Below are 16,296 nucleotides of genomic sequence, written 5' to 3'. Positions count from 1 at the left end.
ACTCCTCCAACCCCAGCCACTGGAATATCCCTCTGGAACTCCAGCTGCCACCCATGGGACCCCAGCCAGCCTTCTCACACCTCCGCACTTCCTAATAGTCTTGCTGTGATGATGTGGTCTCTTCCATAAGTCCTCAGTGACAAGGCTTCTCTCCAGCTAGTGTTCAGTTGGTTATTCAGGGTGATTTTGTTTTCTATAATTTACTTGTAATTCCAGTTTGGTCCTGGGAGGAGGTTAGTGTAGCTTCTACCTACTCTGCCACTATCTTGCATCCCTGATTTTCTTATTTAACTTAATGCTTCGCTGCCATTTTGCTTCAGTGTTACATTTCCCAGACTGAGTTGATCCCAACAATCTCTCCAAAGATCAAGAACTCTGATTACAAATTTCCAAATGATACACTTGTTACCCAGAAGTCAAAGTAAGTAATGATAGCATCACGTCTTCTTTGGTTGAAAACCTTTTTAGAAAAATATAATTTTTCCAGATGAAAATAAACTTCTGGAACAAAATGATAGTCAATGTTCCACTCAGGCATGCCCCTTGGAAAAGTACATGAATCCCTTTGCATTTCAAACTTCTGAGTCACGTGGAATGGCCTGATTATTCCGCTTTGAAGTTGCAGGCTGCTTCCTACCCTTCTCATGACAGTTAGAAGATTTATGGTTAGTACTTCTTATTTTCCCTTTCCTAATATTTTAATTTCTCTTTTTAACCTTGAATACATTACAAATAATTTCTTCTCAGCACACAACTCCTGCATTTGAGCTTGGTGATCAACTCCCTTGTAGCTAGAGAGCTACAACTTAAAATAATAAGAAGATGCCATTAAAAATGTTTCACATAGGCAAATATATATGTGTGTGTGTGTGTGTGTGTGTGTGTGTGTGGTAACACCAACTGTGAGTGAGCATGTGCAGCAGCGGGCACTGGGATACCACCCACGGGAGAGGATACTGGTATAAACACTTGGAAAGTAACTTGGCGAGACTTAGCCAGGCTCAAGTTGTACATACCCTATGACTCAGCATTCCGCTTCTTTGGGTCTCCTCTAGAAAAACTCTAACAGAGGGGCATAAACACAAATAAAACTTCAGTGCAGCACCACTGGCAATAGTGAAAATGTAGAAGCAATCAACCGTCCCTCAGTATGGTAAATGCATAATCTGTGCTTTAATATTCAGCAGTGGAGATGAATAGACTTCTAAAAATATCCACATGTATAAAACCTCAAACACCTATTACTGAATTAAAAATCTGCAGAAGAAGAATATGGTACTGTTTATCTGAAGGGCAAATATGCTCACACATACATCTCACATACAACATGTAAGCAGCAAGAGTGGACAAGCATGCACAGGCATGACATTTACCAACTTCAGGATGCTGGTCATCCCTGCAGGGTTAGGGCAATGATGGAAGAGCATGAAACCCTTAGCCTTACCTGTATTGTGCTATTTCTTTCAAAACAGAAGGAGATTGCAAAACGAAGACGTGAAATAATAATATACTTTTTAATCTTGGTGGTGGGTACATAGGGTCTGTTGTATGTTCTGTCTTGCTCTATGTTTGAAATGTTTCATTGTTAGAGAGGTTAACACTCAAAGCTCCTTTTTCAGCAAAAGAGCTCAAAGTGAAAGGGATTGGATTGGAAACATGACTGGACTGGATAGGAATAGTTGGGAGCAGGAGTTGGCAAAATTTTTTTGTAAAAAGCCAGATACTACATATTTTTCACTTGGTGTGCAATATGGTCTTTGTCCCCATGAGTCACTGTATAGACAAAATGTAAATGAATGGGCGTGTCTATGCTAAATACGTTATCTACAAAAACAGACCTGGGGTTGGTGTTAGCCTGTGGGTCACAGTTTGCGATAGTTTGCCGTAGCTAAAGGTAAGTGGCTTCAGCAGACAAGCAATCTTAGGCTAAAAGGATGATCCAGGGGCTCAGGAACATTCACATGTAGATCAGGAGCTAACCTGCCACCCTCCAAGAATCCCAGTCATGAATGAAGTACCTCTAGTTGTTGAGGCTCTAGTAGTAAAATTATAATACATATATAATCTCTGAATTCTAACACTGTTGGGGGTTTTGTTTGGGGATTTTTACTGGATTTTGACTCTATTTTCACTTGGGCTGTGGGAACCGGTTACCCCAGGTGTGTCTGCTAATCATCAGTCCTGGATGATGATTGGCAGATTCGTTTCCCTTCAGCCTTCCAAGGATGCCCTACAATTCTCAGATCACAGAACACCTTGGAGCCCCATCCCAATCGCCACTCACGCATGCCCAGTACTGCCTTGACCTGACCTCTACAACTCAACAAGGTCCCTCTGGAGTGAGTCCATCAGTTTGGCTGTACCCCTGGCCTTTGCTTGCCTGCATAGATCTTCTGGCCAGGATGGTTCGGCACTGCCGCACCCTTTCCTGGAAATGAGACCCTGCCCCTTGACACTTCTCAGAAGGGACAGAAGAGGATGGTTATTCTGTAGCTGCCTAAACACTAGGCTTCTGTGGCCCGTGCAGCCCTTGCTCCGGTACCTACAAAGGCGTAGGGCATTCAGTTAAGAGGAAAGTGCTGTCACTACCTCTCTCTGTGCACGTCCAACTTTGACCAACCCCGTCTGCTTAGCCCATCAGCTTTTACAGCCCTGGCAGCCCTCACAAACTCACAACATTGTTAGGCCATAAAGATGTTTAATAAAACCAACAGGACTTATTGACAAGTTTCTTCTGATACAACCCAAACGCAAGATAGGAGGGTAATGTGAAGTGTCTATCTGCTGTCATTACTGGCAGTGGTGACAGTGTCCGTGAGGGGTCCATTGTCTGTCATCCATTTCTCTGAGTAGCAGCGTGATTCAGGTGGGGCCGCTGACATGTGTATGGGTGATGGGTGAATGGAAGAAAGAGGCATGCGCCTTCTCTCCTTAGGTGAACCCCACACAACTGAGGGCTCAATAGCCTTAGCGTCCTGGAAGAGGATACGCCCTAACTGTCACTGTAGTGAAATACCTCTTGCTTACATACCTTTCCTGACACAGAGATGCCTGATCGTTGGCAACCTTACTGTCACTGTGTATGAGAGAGAGAAGAAACGGGAGGTAGGGAAGGAAAGAGAGAAAGCCTCCCTTGTCCCCCATTCATCTAGTTTCCATGAGCCTCCTTCTGGGTCCTGAAAATAGGAAGTTCACTTTCCTTCTTAGGTTCTTACAAGGCATGACTTCTAAGGGTGCTTGCCAGATGTTTTGAAATTGTTTTAAAGCGTTCAGGGAATGCGTGTCGTTAATCACCACATCTAAGACTGTTGACTCCAAGAGTTTTTGCCCCAAATCGATCCGAACATGTTTCAGCTCTGCTCTCCCTGACAACACCTAGGGACCGCTGAGCGAAGGCATGCATTTTTGAACCTATCAAAGATGCATGGGAAGCCGTTACTGGAACTGGGAGTTGAGGAACAGGCTGACTCTGTAAATCTTTCCTGGCGGAGACTCGCAAATTTTTGGGTCGTGTTTACTCAGAACGTTAATAATCTCGGAAATTACTAAGATGGAACCAACATACTTTCTTTTTAAGAGGCTATTGAGATCACAAATCATTCTGCAAATATAATAAGCCATGTAAACCGAGCAGGTCCAATACCCGATGCTTGCCACGAGCCGGCTGGAAGCGTGGCCATTTTTTATGTGACACTTCATGTGTGGAACTGAGGAGGCATGAGAACAGCCCTTTAAAAACTCAGCCTTAAAATTTCAATAGCTGTGTTGGACAAAATGTTTCTGAAAAAGAAAAGCTTCCCTTGTTTTGTTTTTTTTTTTTTGCCTCTACTGCTCTCAGTTGTCTGGCTTCCCTTGGCCATGTCACCTCCATTTACCTAACCCCTAAACTTTCCCCTAGAGGACTCCTCTTTGGACTTTAAGAGATGCTTCTTAGGCATCTCCTCCTCCCTCTCCAGGAAGAGCTGATGCTCTTCCTCTGTATCCTCACTGTCCCCTGGGGTCACTGGTACCCATGGAAATCACCGGAAGCATTTCTTTAATATATGGACATCAAACTCCATCCCAACGTTCTTGATTCAGAATGTTGCGGGGAGGAGCTCAGGAATCTACGTTCTAAAACACCCCAAGTGAGGCAGATGTTACTGGTCCCAGGGTCACCACCAGAACAGCCATGCCACTGTTCCCGTGTAACTGTCACACTGCCCTTGCATGCCTTCCTCTCTGTTCTTAATCACAAGCTTGTTGAAGGCCACGAACATGTGGCATTCATATTTCATTCAACTCAAATTCATTCATTCAAATTTGCCGAGTTCCTACTACGTACCAAGGTCTGTTCTAAATGCAAAGGCTACAGCAATGAATATAACAGGCAGTCCTCTCTCATGAGTCTTAGGTTCCAGTAAGTGGGGGAAGTCAAACAATACAAAAAGAAAAACATAAAAGATCATTAAATTTAAAAAAAGGTAAAAAAGCAGAGAAGGAGTCAGTGAATGTCAGGGTCGTGGTGAAGTTACCCACTCAGGCCTCCCTACTGGGTGATAACTAAACAAAGACTTGAAGACTGTGTGGGAGTGGCCATACACGGGGGCGCGGGGCATACACTTCTGGGGGAAAGGCGACGGAAGGCTCTGGAGCAGAAGAATGCTGAGCACCCTCAGTGGGAGTAAGGAGGCAGAGTGGGTGAGAAGGCCCCAGGAGAGGAGGGACGGGAGGGCGGATCCTGGAAGGGCTCCTCTGACCCTGGGAGAACTTTGTCTCTGAGGGAGGTACTGGAATTCACGAGGCTTATCGCAGTGCTTGCTCTAGATTAGATATCAGCAAATACTGGATGAAGGAATTATCTGCCGGTGACATGCAAAAGCCTCTTGTGTCTTAGAGGACTAACAGTGACACAGGGAAATATTTTAGCTTAGCTGGTCTTACACTGCACATTACATCCCCAGAACTTACTTACCTTACAACTGGAAGTGTATACCTTTTTGCCCTCTATCTATCAGGCTATCTATCTAGCTTAGATATTTTAAGACAAATATTTTTAACCAAGGAGCAACTAACTATACTCACCTGGAACCAGGATGCATGGACCCAGATTTACTGGCTGTGTGATCTTAGAATGTTATGTAGCCTCTCACCCCCTTGGGGGTTTCCTCACCCATAAAATAAAGGAAATAATAATACCTATGCCATAAAACACTGATAATTATTTTTATTCTTGAAAGGAAACTGCCACAGTGTCTGATGCATCTCAAGCACCAGTGCACATGAACTATTATCATTAGCATGAATGTGTTTAAGGCATCTCTAATAATGCAAGGAGGTTAATATATTTAATATTAAATTTTAGCCATTATATATGCTTATGCCTGCTATGTCTATTATACTTAATCTACATTTTATAACCGTATAATGCTTTTCATATGTAACATTATATTCACATGCCACTCTGCGTGTACAGGTTAGAGTCCCACGTGTTCTCATAGAGTCCCATGAGTGGTAAAGTACACAGAGAGGGAATGACCAAATGTGAATATGACGGCGACGAGGATTACAAGGATGCACATGAGAGATGTACTTGTAAAGGGGACAGAAATCGTGTCTGCTGAGAGTATTGTGGTCCCTTCAGGGCATTAATGAAAATAGTATAACTATGAAAACTGCTCATTGAACTTTGAAGTCCATGTGTCGGTCAGACTGGTTTGCTTCCCACAAGGCATGGTTCACAGTACAAATAGTTTTGGTCTAGTTCCCACCATCAGGTATTTGCAGAACTTGTGTCCTGGTCCCCAAATGCACAGACAAAGAATCATCCACTCACGTGGGTCCGCACTGCGTGGGCCCAAGTCAGTGCTCAGACAGCCGCGGGCATTTCTCCGCTCCCAGCTGGGAGGCGGTTTCCACTGCGAGAATCTAATCCATGACTCATTTGAGTTGCTTGACTATCTTTTTGCAGATGCTGAATGCTATTTATTATTTGTAATTATTTATAACAGAGCCCCAATGTGCAAATGTTAATTTCCCTAAGCTATGTCCTTTATAACTTTTATACTCATTTTTAGGCACTTGTGAACCATGCCTTTGCATTTCATTCAATGCAAACATCCGTGTCTAGCGGTTAATTTTGATGGCTCCAGAAGCAGATGCCTAGCTCCAAATCCTGGGGTATTACTTAGGTGACTGTACGACCTTGGGCAAAGTCCTCAACTTCCACGGGTCTGTTTCCTTCACCATAAAATGGGGATAAAAAACAACGTCCCGTTCCACGGAAGGCTGCTCTGAGGATTTGATGAGACAGGCATGCAGCGCATTTGGAACGACCTTCTAAGACGCAGTGCATGTTGGGTATGAACTGTCGCTGGTCCTTGGGCAAACTGGCTCGAGCTAATTTGGACAGACTTTGCTTTGCAGTTCTCCGTAGGTGTTCAACGAGCGTGTGTTTTCCAAGTGTGGTACTAGTTTGTCCGCATCCTTGCCTCCCGGGCAGCATCTCGGATCTCTTCGTTGCTGTCTGAGTGTACTACCCGCCACTTCCCACCTCCGCCTGCCCCTGGGCACCCGGCCGCCAGCCTCACCCCACCTGGCTGCAGCGCCTCCTAATAAAACCATGAAACATTGAAAAGGAAAACGAGGTGCACGGGTCCGGTGGGTGGCTTGGTTGGCTGGTTGGAGCAGTTACACCAAAGGGCTGCGGGCTCCATCCCAGCTGGGGCATATAACAGTACATAAACTGTGGTCCAATTCGTGGTGGGGTGCGTGTGGGAGGCGACCGATGGATGTTTCTCTGTCTGTCTGTCTGTCTCTCTAAAATCAATAAACATATCCTTTGGGGAGGATTAAAAAGTAAAAAAAAAAAAAAGGAAAACGATGCCGCACACTATCAGCTGTCCCAACCAACCCGTCTAACTCTTTTCTCTTTGCAGGATGTTCTGGAAGCTTTCCCTGTCCTTGTTCCTGGTGGCCGCTCTGGTAAAAGCCGGGGACGCCAGGAAGAACCGGCCGGCGGGAGCCATCCCCTCGCCGTACAAGGACGGCAGCAGCAACAACTCAGAGCGATGGCAGCACCAAATCAAGGAGGTGCTGGCCTCCAGCCAGGAGGCCCTGGTGGTCACCGAGCGCAAGTACCTGAAGAGTGACTGGTGCAAGACGCAGCCGCTGCGGCAGACGGTGAGCGAGGAGGGCTGTCGCAGCCGCACGGTCCTCAACCGCTTCTGCTACGGCCAGTGCAACTCCTTCTACATCCCGCGTCACGTGAGGAAGGAGGAGGAGTCCTTCCAGTCCTGCGCCTTCTGCAAGCCCCAGCGTGTCACCTCGGTCCTCGTGGAGCTCGAGTGTCCTGGGCTGGACCCTCCCTTCCGACTCAAAAAAATCCAGAAGGTCAAGCAGTGCCGGTGCATGTCCGTGAACCTGAGCGACTCAGACAAGCACTGAGCGCCCCGGGCCGGACGCAGCCCCACACCGCGCACCTGTCCGCTGGGTCGCACTGCCGCCGCCTTTGTCCCTGTCCTCAGAACTCACTCACGCTGCCTGGTGGGCTCTCTCAGCAGCAAGCACGTTTCTTGGGGCTGATGGTGTCCTTGTCATTAGCGCGGGCCGCAAGTGGAGCTTTGCTGATGTGTTCTCCCATCGACCCTGGGCCTCCTGTGCGCCTCGCCAACCAGGCTGTTTCAGGCCCGAGGGCAGAGGCTGGAAAACCACCACCCAGCAGTCGGAGAGGCAGGGGCATTTCCACCGTGTGGAACGGGGAGTATTTCCCTGGCCTTGCCCTACACTCCAGCTGCCCACTGCCTCCCTGAAGCGAAGGATGCGGAGCAGCCCCCCAACCTCTGCTGCTGGTCCCCGACCGTCCCGTCCCCCTGGCTGGGAGCTTTCCTTAGCGATTCTAGGGCTGTCTTCTTGCTGCTGAGCTGCGGATCTGGAGAAGGGCGGCAAAGGAGCTGCCGGCGGACGGGAGGTCCTCTTAACCTGGTACCAAGAAGACGACTTGAGCCACTTGAGTGGCAAAACGGGCTTCCCTGGGGACCTTGCTCACAGCGGGCCACGCTCTCCCCACCCCCAGCCTCCACCCCCTTTCCTCACTGCCCCCACCCCCTTCTACAGACTAAAGACGAACTCTGGTGTGCATGCTATTATCGCTGCAATTAGAATATTATTACACACAAAGGTTTCCATATTAACGCTGGTTTTATAATTGACCTATACTGTAAAGAGCTCTTAAAAAGTATTATAGACCTATCCTTGTATTGTGTCACGGGTTTTGACTCTGGCTTTGCAGCGGGCATCCTGAGTACCGACCAGAGGAGAGGACGGCCTGCCGGGAAGGTGTTTGACTCAGAAGTAGTGCCTGGTTGCAGTCAGCAGCCAAGCACCTATTCTTAGACTAGGAAGGGGAGGATGGGAGGAGTTGTGATTTCACATTGAATAGTGTTTCACTGAAGCTGGGAAGGCATCGCAGCACAATGTAGGAACTGTGCTGGGATGGATGGGCACAGGGAAGTGGATCCATTGGGAAGATTTTAACCTGCAACTCGAAAGCCCCTATAATATTTAATATACGTATGTGGGATGAGCAGCTATACTATTTCACGGCCATGGCACTAAGCAAAAGCAATTTCCTGTTAAAAGAGAGAAATATTTAAAACTATAAGGATTCGGGTCACTTTGTGGGAGAGGAGGAAATAAAGGAGACCATACATCAAATGGAAATCTAGTTGAACTTGTCCTACAGAAAGCAGCTAGCTTCCTTTTCAAAGAGTCGACTTAAACAAAACAAAACAAAAAAGATGGGCACCATTAGGTCAGCTTTCATTTTTATAATGAATTGTTGAGGTTTTCATGTTGTGGTCTCTTGATAGAAGGAAGCTGACATAATTTAATTTCCTGCAAAATTATTCTTACTTTGCTAAATTGGCCCACGGAAAGGTTCGCTGTGAGTGATGTTTATGGCATCTGATGAATGTGAATGAGAGTGTGATCTGATTGGTGGGAATAAGCCCACGTGGCAAAGTTTTCCCTGATAATTCCCAAGCACTCAATCTTAAGCGCTCTCTGTCCCTGGGGCTCAGGAAGGCCTGATGTCCGGGCATGTGAGAAACCCTCTACAAGCCTCTCTGGGATCGGAGGCTTCCCGACATTGGGCAGTGATGGAGGATCTAGAGACATCCACCGAGGGAGCAAGGAGGCAGGCGGGTTGTGGTGTGTTGGGGGATCCATTGACAACCCTGGCTCTGCGGGTTTCATTCCTGTCGCACGTGTGACGCCAGGAGACCTGAGCAGAACGTGCCGTTGTCAAGGAGGCCTTGGCGTCAGAAGTGGGCATAGACAGCCCTAAGTCAGGAAATTCGCATCTAGTGGGAAACCTCAAGTCAGACTCAGGCAGAACTCGCAGCAGCAAGGCTGCGAGGGGAGGAGGGCCACGCGACTGTGAGGGAGGCCAAGGGAGAGGAGTGTCCGGCCGACTGCAAAGCCAACCCCCGTCATTCATTCTATGAACACGGAACCCCGATAGGGGAGGGACGACGCTATGAACTTACAGAATACAGACACGCGCTCACTCCGTGAACCCAGTCATGGGTAGAGCGATGGAAGCAATATGATGATATGCTGCAGTGGGAAGCTCCTTCCGGGGTCCTTGTATGTACGTTTACCTTATAATGGCTCAAATTGTATTTAATTGTCTTTTGTGTGTGTTTATAAATGAAGAAAAGCTATAAGTATAATGTAATTATTTTATAGGTGTACTATTAAATTATAGAACAAATAAAGCTACTCTAGGATTATACGTGACCCCGGTGTGATGTGCCATGAAAGCGGAATTTGAACTTGACCCAGTGGGCAGCGCAGGAACACTGTGGGTGACGGGGACGTGTGTCCAGACGTGGTGAGTTGAACCCCTAGCCTACAGGACACGATGAATAGCCTTTGGGGGTCTGGCGTCTTCAAAGAGAATCAACACCAGGCATCCCAGGAAAGGGTAGAGATGGTGGGGATAGCTCTCAACCATGGTCTTGGGGGTTTCCAAGAGTCTTACAGATGCCCAACAGCTGGAGACAGAATCCCTAACCCGTTTTCACTGTGTTGTCTGAGGAAGGAACACGGCACGGGGCAGTCCCAGGAAACTGCTACAGGTAGAAGCTGCTGTAACCTGGCCTTCCCACTAGCAGCCCATGCAACACCCTCGTCTCTTTGGCGAGCCGGAACTTGCCCTGAGTTTTGTACATTTGCACACTCACTTTTCACGACTTTCAGCATTTCTTAATTTAAATACTTCCTCATTTCACGGTGTCTCCGTTTTTCTTTTCTACAAATTGACTTATCTGCCATTCAAGAAACTCAACTACCAATAAAAAAAAAGTGAAAACTTGAATGAAACTGCCTGTGGTTGATTTGCTGTTTGGGCTTCAAAGGAGTTTAATTGAACTTAGGGATAATAAATAATCCATCTGAGTTTATTCAGTGGGACCCAACACTCCACTTCAGTAAGGCTCAGGTATTCCAATTCACTTGTTTCTGAAGTTGGAGGGTTGATTTTTAAGTAATAAAGTCAATGAAAATGGGCTTTTTGCTACTGAGTAAACTTGGAAGCAAGCTTATTTGCAGAGGGACCTATGACTGCTGGTAATTAAGAGCTGCACGGGGAGATAACCAGTAAGACCAAATCACAAATAATGTAATTAAAACTTATAGATTATCGGGTTATCTTCTGAACCCCTTTCAACCCCCCCTTCTACAACTTCTCCTGAAGCAGGGCAGGTACTGGAGTCCCTTTATTGAAAGGAAATGAGGGAATCCACACAATTTTTGTTCTCGTTGCTTGTATCCATTGGCATCTTCGGATTGCTGGCTTCTCCGGTACTCACTCTGGACACCATAAGGGGAAATAAGGAAGCCACGGTGACCTCATTCCTTGAGTCCTGAGGTTCCTAGTAGGTTTGCCGTCTTTTCTCCACTTCTCAGAGGAGGGGTGGGGGCCTCATAACGGGTCTCCCAGGTTCAGGGCAATAGGGGAGATGGACAGTCTCACCTGCATCTACCCAGGTATTCTGGTCCCAACTTTAGGAGTCTCAGTCCTTCCCGATTAGGGCAAAGAAGACGTGTTGCAGGCTTTTCAGAAGCAGCGCTCCTGCAGCTGAGCCCGCCAGACTGCCGGGGACTAGGGCTTAATGAAATGCTGCCAGAGATCCTGTGGTTTCCCCATTCGACGGAACTGATGATCAATCACCCCGAGTCCTTTTTTAAAAATCTCTCCAACAAATCCATGCCCCTTGGAAGTTGGTACCCAACTCCAAACTCCTTATAACTATCCTTCCTAACTCTGAATGAAGCACCAGCCAGGAGTCCCCGCACCAGCATCCTGTCTCAGTTTATCCCTGGGAAAACATTAGCCGTGCCCTGCTACAGAGAGTTAGAGGTCGTCATGGCAACCGGGGAGGGGCAGTGAGAGCCCTGTCTCCGAATCCTTTCTTAGGGAATACTTCTCTGGACCTCTCACTCCTGGAGCTGCCTGTCTTAGGCTGGACAACGACTTGTGGGCAGAAGATGGACTGGGGAGTGATTTGAGCACACAGACCTGTGGGAAGTCAGGCAAAGAGGGCTGTGGGGTGGAAAAGCAAGCAGGATGCAACTGAGGCATCTGATCCCTTGGGGAGTTCTGAAGCTGGGACGGCAGGTTAGAGGTGTCCCAAAGTGAAGCAAGGAGGATAGGCTTTCGTATCGCACATCATCTAGCCACTGGCTCCAGGAAGCCCTCAGGAGGGGGCAGCCATTTTCCTCTTAGTGCGGGGCCAGCCGTGAGCTGTCAGCAGCGAATCTTCTTGGTGGGTCTGTTGCGGGGGCGGGTGTGTGTAGCCAAGATGAGATGGGCACGTCAGCTCTGCAGAGGGTTTGTGGGTAGAGCACCATCATTTTCACCTTCACATGTGTGTTAGGGGCGGGGGCAGTGGAACTGGGAGCCAGGAGGAGAGTGAAGAATATGGATCACGGCCTGTCTGGAGTAGCTCAGTGGATTGAGCTCGGGCTGCGAACCAAAGTGTCGCAGGTTCGATTCCCAGTCAGGGCACATGCCTGGGTTGCAGGCCACGGCCCCCAGCAACTGCACATCGATGTTTCTCTCTCTCTCTCTTTCTCCCTCCCTTCCCTCTCTAAAAATAAATAAATAAAATCTTTTTAAAAAATTATTTTTTAAAAAAGATTATGGATCACTATGAAAGAGAGGCAAAGAGAGTTCCATTTGATAAGAAGAAATAAAAACATGCCAACAAACCCTGGCTGGTGTGTCTCAATGGATTAAGCGCAGGCTGCAAACCAAAAGGTCGTAGGTTCAATTTCCAGTCCAGGTACATGCCTGGGTTGCAGACCAGGTCCCCGGTAAGGGGCACATGAGAAACAACCACACATTTATTTGAAAAAACAAAAAAAAACCATACCGACAAATTGGACCTAGGATTATTCTAGTCACAACATGCAAAACGACTGCGGGGAACAGGCCAGCTCAATGACTCTTGCAAGAATTTAGATGAAAAATGAGGGCCAGACAAGGTGGTAGGATTAAGAGCAGAAAGGAAGAGACGAGTATGTGAAACAGTTGCAGAATCTGGTGATGAAGAGGAGTGTGTTGGTGAAAGGGATGGGGAGGCCAATGCCAGCGCGGGTCTGGTACCTGGAGGTGAGGGTGTGGGTTCTTACAGATGTGTCCGTGGTGACAACGAGGTCATCTAAATAAAACAGTCTCCTTTGAAGAAAAAGGATTGGAACTCGAGTTTGAAGCTGTCCTGGAGAAACTGGTTGAGAAACAAAAAGATCATGACTAAACCCAGGAACACAGATGAGATTTCTAAAAGATGCAGAGAATGAGTGGAGAGAAGACAGACGAACCTTAGACACGACTCAGAAAGAACAGGGGGAAGGGGAAACGAGTGGCATTTCTCAGCCAGTGTCTGCCCACTGCCTGACAGAGAACATGGGGCCTGATGGCCCTTCCTCTGAAACTACACGGTGCTTCTAACCCATCCCGTCTTCCCGGCATCCCTCTGCTCTTTGAGCAGCGCTGTGTCTTCGAGATGAAGTACCGCTGCCCGAGCCCCACCCCGGACTCCAATTCCTGAAGGGAAGGACCGTACATTTAGTAAATCAGGCACATGTGAAGTCTTCTGACTGTGAACTCCGCCCTTAAAATTCTGCTACAGCACCCTGACCAGTGTGGCTCAGTTGGTTTGAGCATCATCCTGTGCACCGAAAGTTGCGGGTTTGATTCCTGGTCAGGGCACCTACCTAAGTTGTGGGTTCAATCCCCAGTCAGGGAGCCTAGGAGAGGCAACCAATGGATGTTTCTCTCTCACATCAATATTTTTCTCTCTCTCATTCTCCCTTTTTCTTTCTCTAAAAATCAATGAAAAACGTCGTTGGGTGAGAAATAAATTTTTGTTTTTTTACATTCCGCTATAAGGACATTCTGTACCTAACAAGACCATAGCTCTGATAAAGGGTGCCATTGCTAATGTATGGAGAGGGGTACTGGATACCAAATGATAAATTGGGTGTCTAAGTAAGGTTGGAAACATAAAGTTTCATGTTTGATGGTTTAGCAAAAAGGTTTGAGAGTTATCCAAATATTTACCTCTCTAGTTGTTTTTTTTTTTCTGCTTTCTGTTTCTGTTTTTGTGGTGGTATATGTATATTTTTAAATTTTTGTTTTAGTTGAGGAGCCAAAGGATGTACCACTCATGTTACCATAGGCACCGCGTGTCTGTTCTCCCATGTGCTAGAAGGTGCTGTGTTGATGGGGTCAATTTCTGGATGTGTTCTGGAATTTCGTAAGCTAAATATTGAAATTCTTGATTCTCACTTTGCTTGAAAAAAAAAATGAACTCCCTCATTTAAGGATATGCTGACAAGCTACGGGCTAGCATTTACAAATTAAAATCTGTGAGCATGAAAAAGTATGGTGGGGACCAGCTTAGGTCAATTGAATCTTATTATAATATTGCTTACTATAGAAGGGCTTAAATGTGTTGCCAGCTCCGCACTCCAAAAGCCTAAAACCAACATAAAAATCGCATTGCGGGTTAGTCTGTGAGGTATGGGTTGGTCCTGAGATCCACTGCATGGAATAGAAATGGTTGTTAATTTCTGGAAAACTTTACAGTATATGATAAAATTATAGCCATAAATGAGAAACATTTACATAAAGTCAATGAGGGCAGTATGAAATAACCCGAAAATTGAGGTGAGAAGGGGTTTTGCCTAAGGATTACTGAAATAGGCCAATGTAAAATAAAAGGCCCGATGTTACTGTAGCAATCAGACCACCATGGGAGAAAATGTGTCCAGTGGCCTACAGACCACCCTGGCTTTTTTTTTTTTTCATCCCTGTAACTGACAGGCAGGGATGGCCTCCCACCCGTGCAAATCCCCATAGCGGTCTGGCGTGACAATTTGCCTGGCCATCCTTGGGGAGGGTTCCTGATAGAGTTACCAGAGTAACGTGCAAGCATCCTCAGCCCCCCGATGCATTATCGTCTCCTTGATTCAACATAATTGATCAGATAGGTGCCCTGTGATATGTGCCATGATATACATTCCAAAAGGTTAATTATAAAATACATCTACTTCTGTTTGTTTTTTTCCAAAGTCTGTCTGCAAAATCCAAAAGGAGCAAAAGAAATGACAGTGATGAAAACCTTCCTCTCATCTGTCCCGCAGCTACCAGCTTCCCTTCCCCAGAAGCAACTAGTGCTAGCGGCTCCTCGTGATGCCTCCCGAGACATCCTGCGTGTTCATGTCTGGATCCAGGAACCAAAGCGTCCCCGTTTCTACATAAAGAGGGGTGCGCTATACATACCACTTCACTTTTTTGTTTAAAACACAAAAATGACAACGATAAAGCTTTTTCATGCATTTTTTTCTCCTTAAAAGGTTGCACAACTTCTATTTCAGGACATAAACTGCCCTTCATTCTTTCTTTTTAAAAGTCTGAACATTACCTCGTTATGTAGACGTTTCCAATAGTTTGCTATCACAGATACTTGTCACTTTCTAATGCACTTAACATACAGCTGCAACAGTTCCTGTGTGCCCAGCTTTCCCTCGAGACCATCCTGGAAGTTTTCATTTCTATGCCTGATCTTTCCATTGTGCTCCCCATCTCCCCTGTAAAAACCATATTGTGCTGGTATCATCTTGACTGCATTAAATGTATAGATTCATTTTGGGATTAGTGGCATTGGTAGTGTCAGGCTTTTCTATATTTTGTATCTCTCAGTTGTTTTCATATAGATTTTATACATTTCTTATCACATTTATTTTGTGCTATTCATCTATTTTTCACTGCTATTTTAAGTAGGAACTTTTCCCAATTATGTTTTCTAACTGGACATTGTATATATGAAGGTTCTTAATTTCTGGTTATTATTCTTTTGCATAGTCGATTCACCACATTCTATTATTGTCACTAATAATCCTCAGTTAAGTGTTTTCTGTCTTCTGAGTGTATAGTCTATTAAACAGCAAATAGAAATTATTTTACCTCCTCATTTCAATTTTATACCATTTTCCTCTTGCTGTCAGGTCTGGGATCACTAGCAATGGTGAAACTGGACATTCTGGTCTTGTTCCTGATTTTTAATGGGAAGATTTCTAATGCTCCCATATGCTCCAGGCTGACTTTGCCTTGAGGTATTTGACATTTAAGGACACACTCATATAATTCAGATGTTCTCAACAAATTGACATTGAATTGTTTACATGAGTTTTTAGCAGTTGGAGGAAATCACATAATTTTCTCCACTTATGAGTATTGTTTTTAAATAAACGCATAAAATATGCAAGGCCATATACCTAGGATCACCCCTGCATTCCAGAAATAAGCCCCACTTTGTCGTGGTCCTTCTGGCGTTTGCTGATATTTTGCGCGGTGTTTCTGCAGCGTTATCCATAGATGAGTTGATCTATCGTATTCTCTGCAGAATAGTCTTTGCTGGTTCGGTAGCAGTGTTCCGCTCACCAGATATTTGCAGGTGGTCTGCGCTAGGGAGAGGAGAGGGTTGTGGTTCAACTTAGGAAATACTCCATGGTGAGGTAGGGTACAGAGCGTGCCTCGTAGAGCATTCACTACCCCGGTTCAAAGTTTCTTTCTTCAGCCTTGTTTTATGGAGAGATGTCATCCTGCAAATCCGATGTGTCCATCTGATTCCACATTTAGGCCTCTTCCGCACGTAAAAAAATAAATAAATAACCACATACAGGGAAGCCTCTGATATACCAATTGGTGCACTAAGGTCCATCCATTATGGCAAACACAGGGTT

At 46.1% G+C, this 16,296-nt stretch overlaps 1 protein-coding gene across 1 annotated transcript in view; it reads left to right on the top strand.

Annotated features, from left to right (window-relative positions):
* GREM2 (gremlin 2, DAN family BMP antagonist) overlaps positions 1 to 9,780 on the top strand; it is a 121,295-nt gene extending 111,515 nt beyond the window's left edge. The window contains exon 2 of the mRNA XM_028531274.2: positions 6,918 to 9,780. Within this exon, the coding sequence (XP_028387075.1) occupies positions 6,919 to 7,425 (507 nt within the window). The 5' untranslated portion in view covers position 6,918 and the 3' untranslated portion in view covers positions 7,426 to 9,780. The remainder of the gene's footprint in view (positions 1 to 6,917) is intronic.
* Positions 9,781 to 16,296: the final 6,516 nt, after the last annotated feature.

This window comes from Phyllostomus discolor, chromosome 15 (assembly GCF_004126475.2).
Source record: "Phyllostomus discolor isolate MPI-MPIP mPhyDis1 chromosome 15, mPhyDis1.pri.v3, whole genome shotgun sequence".
Taxonomy (NCBI): Eukaryota; Metazoa; Chordata; class Mammalia; order Chiroptera; family Phyllostomidae; genus Phyllostomus; species Phyllostomus discolor.
The sequence above is the reverse complement of the archived record's forward strand: the minus strand, read 5'-3'. Positions and strand labels throughout refer to the sequence as shown.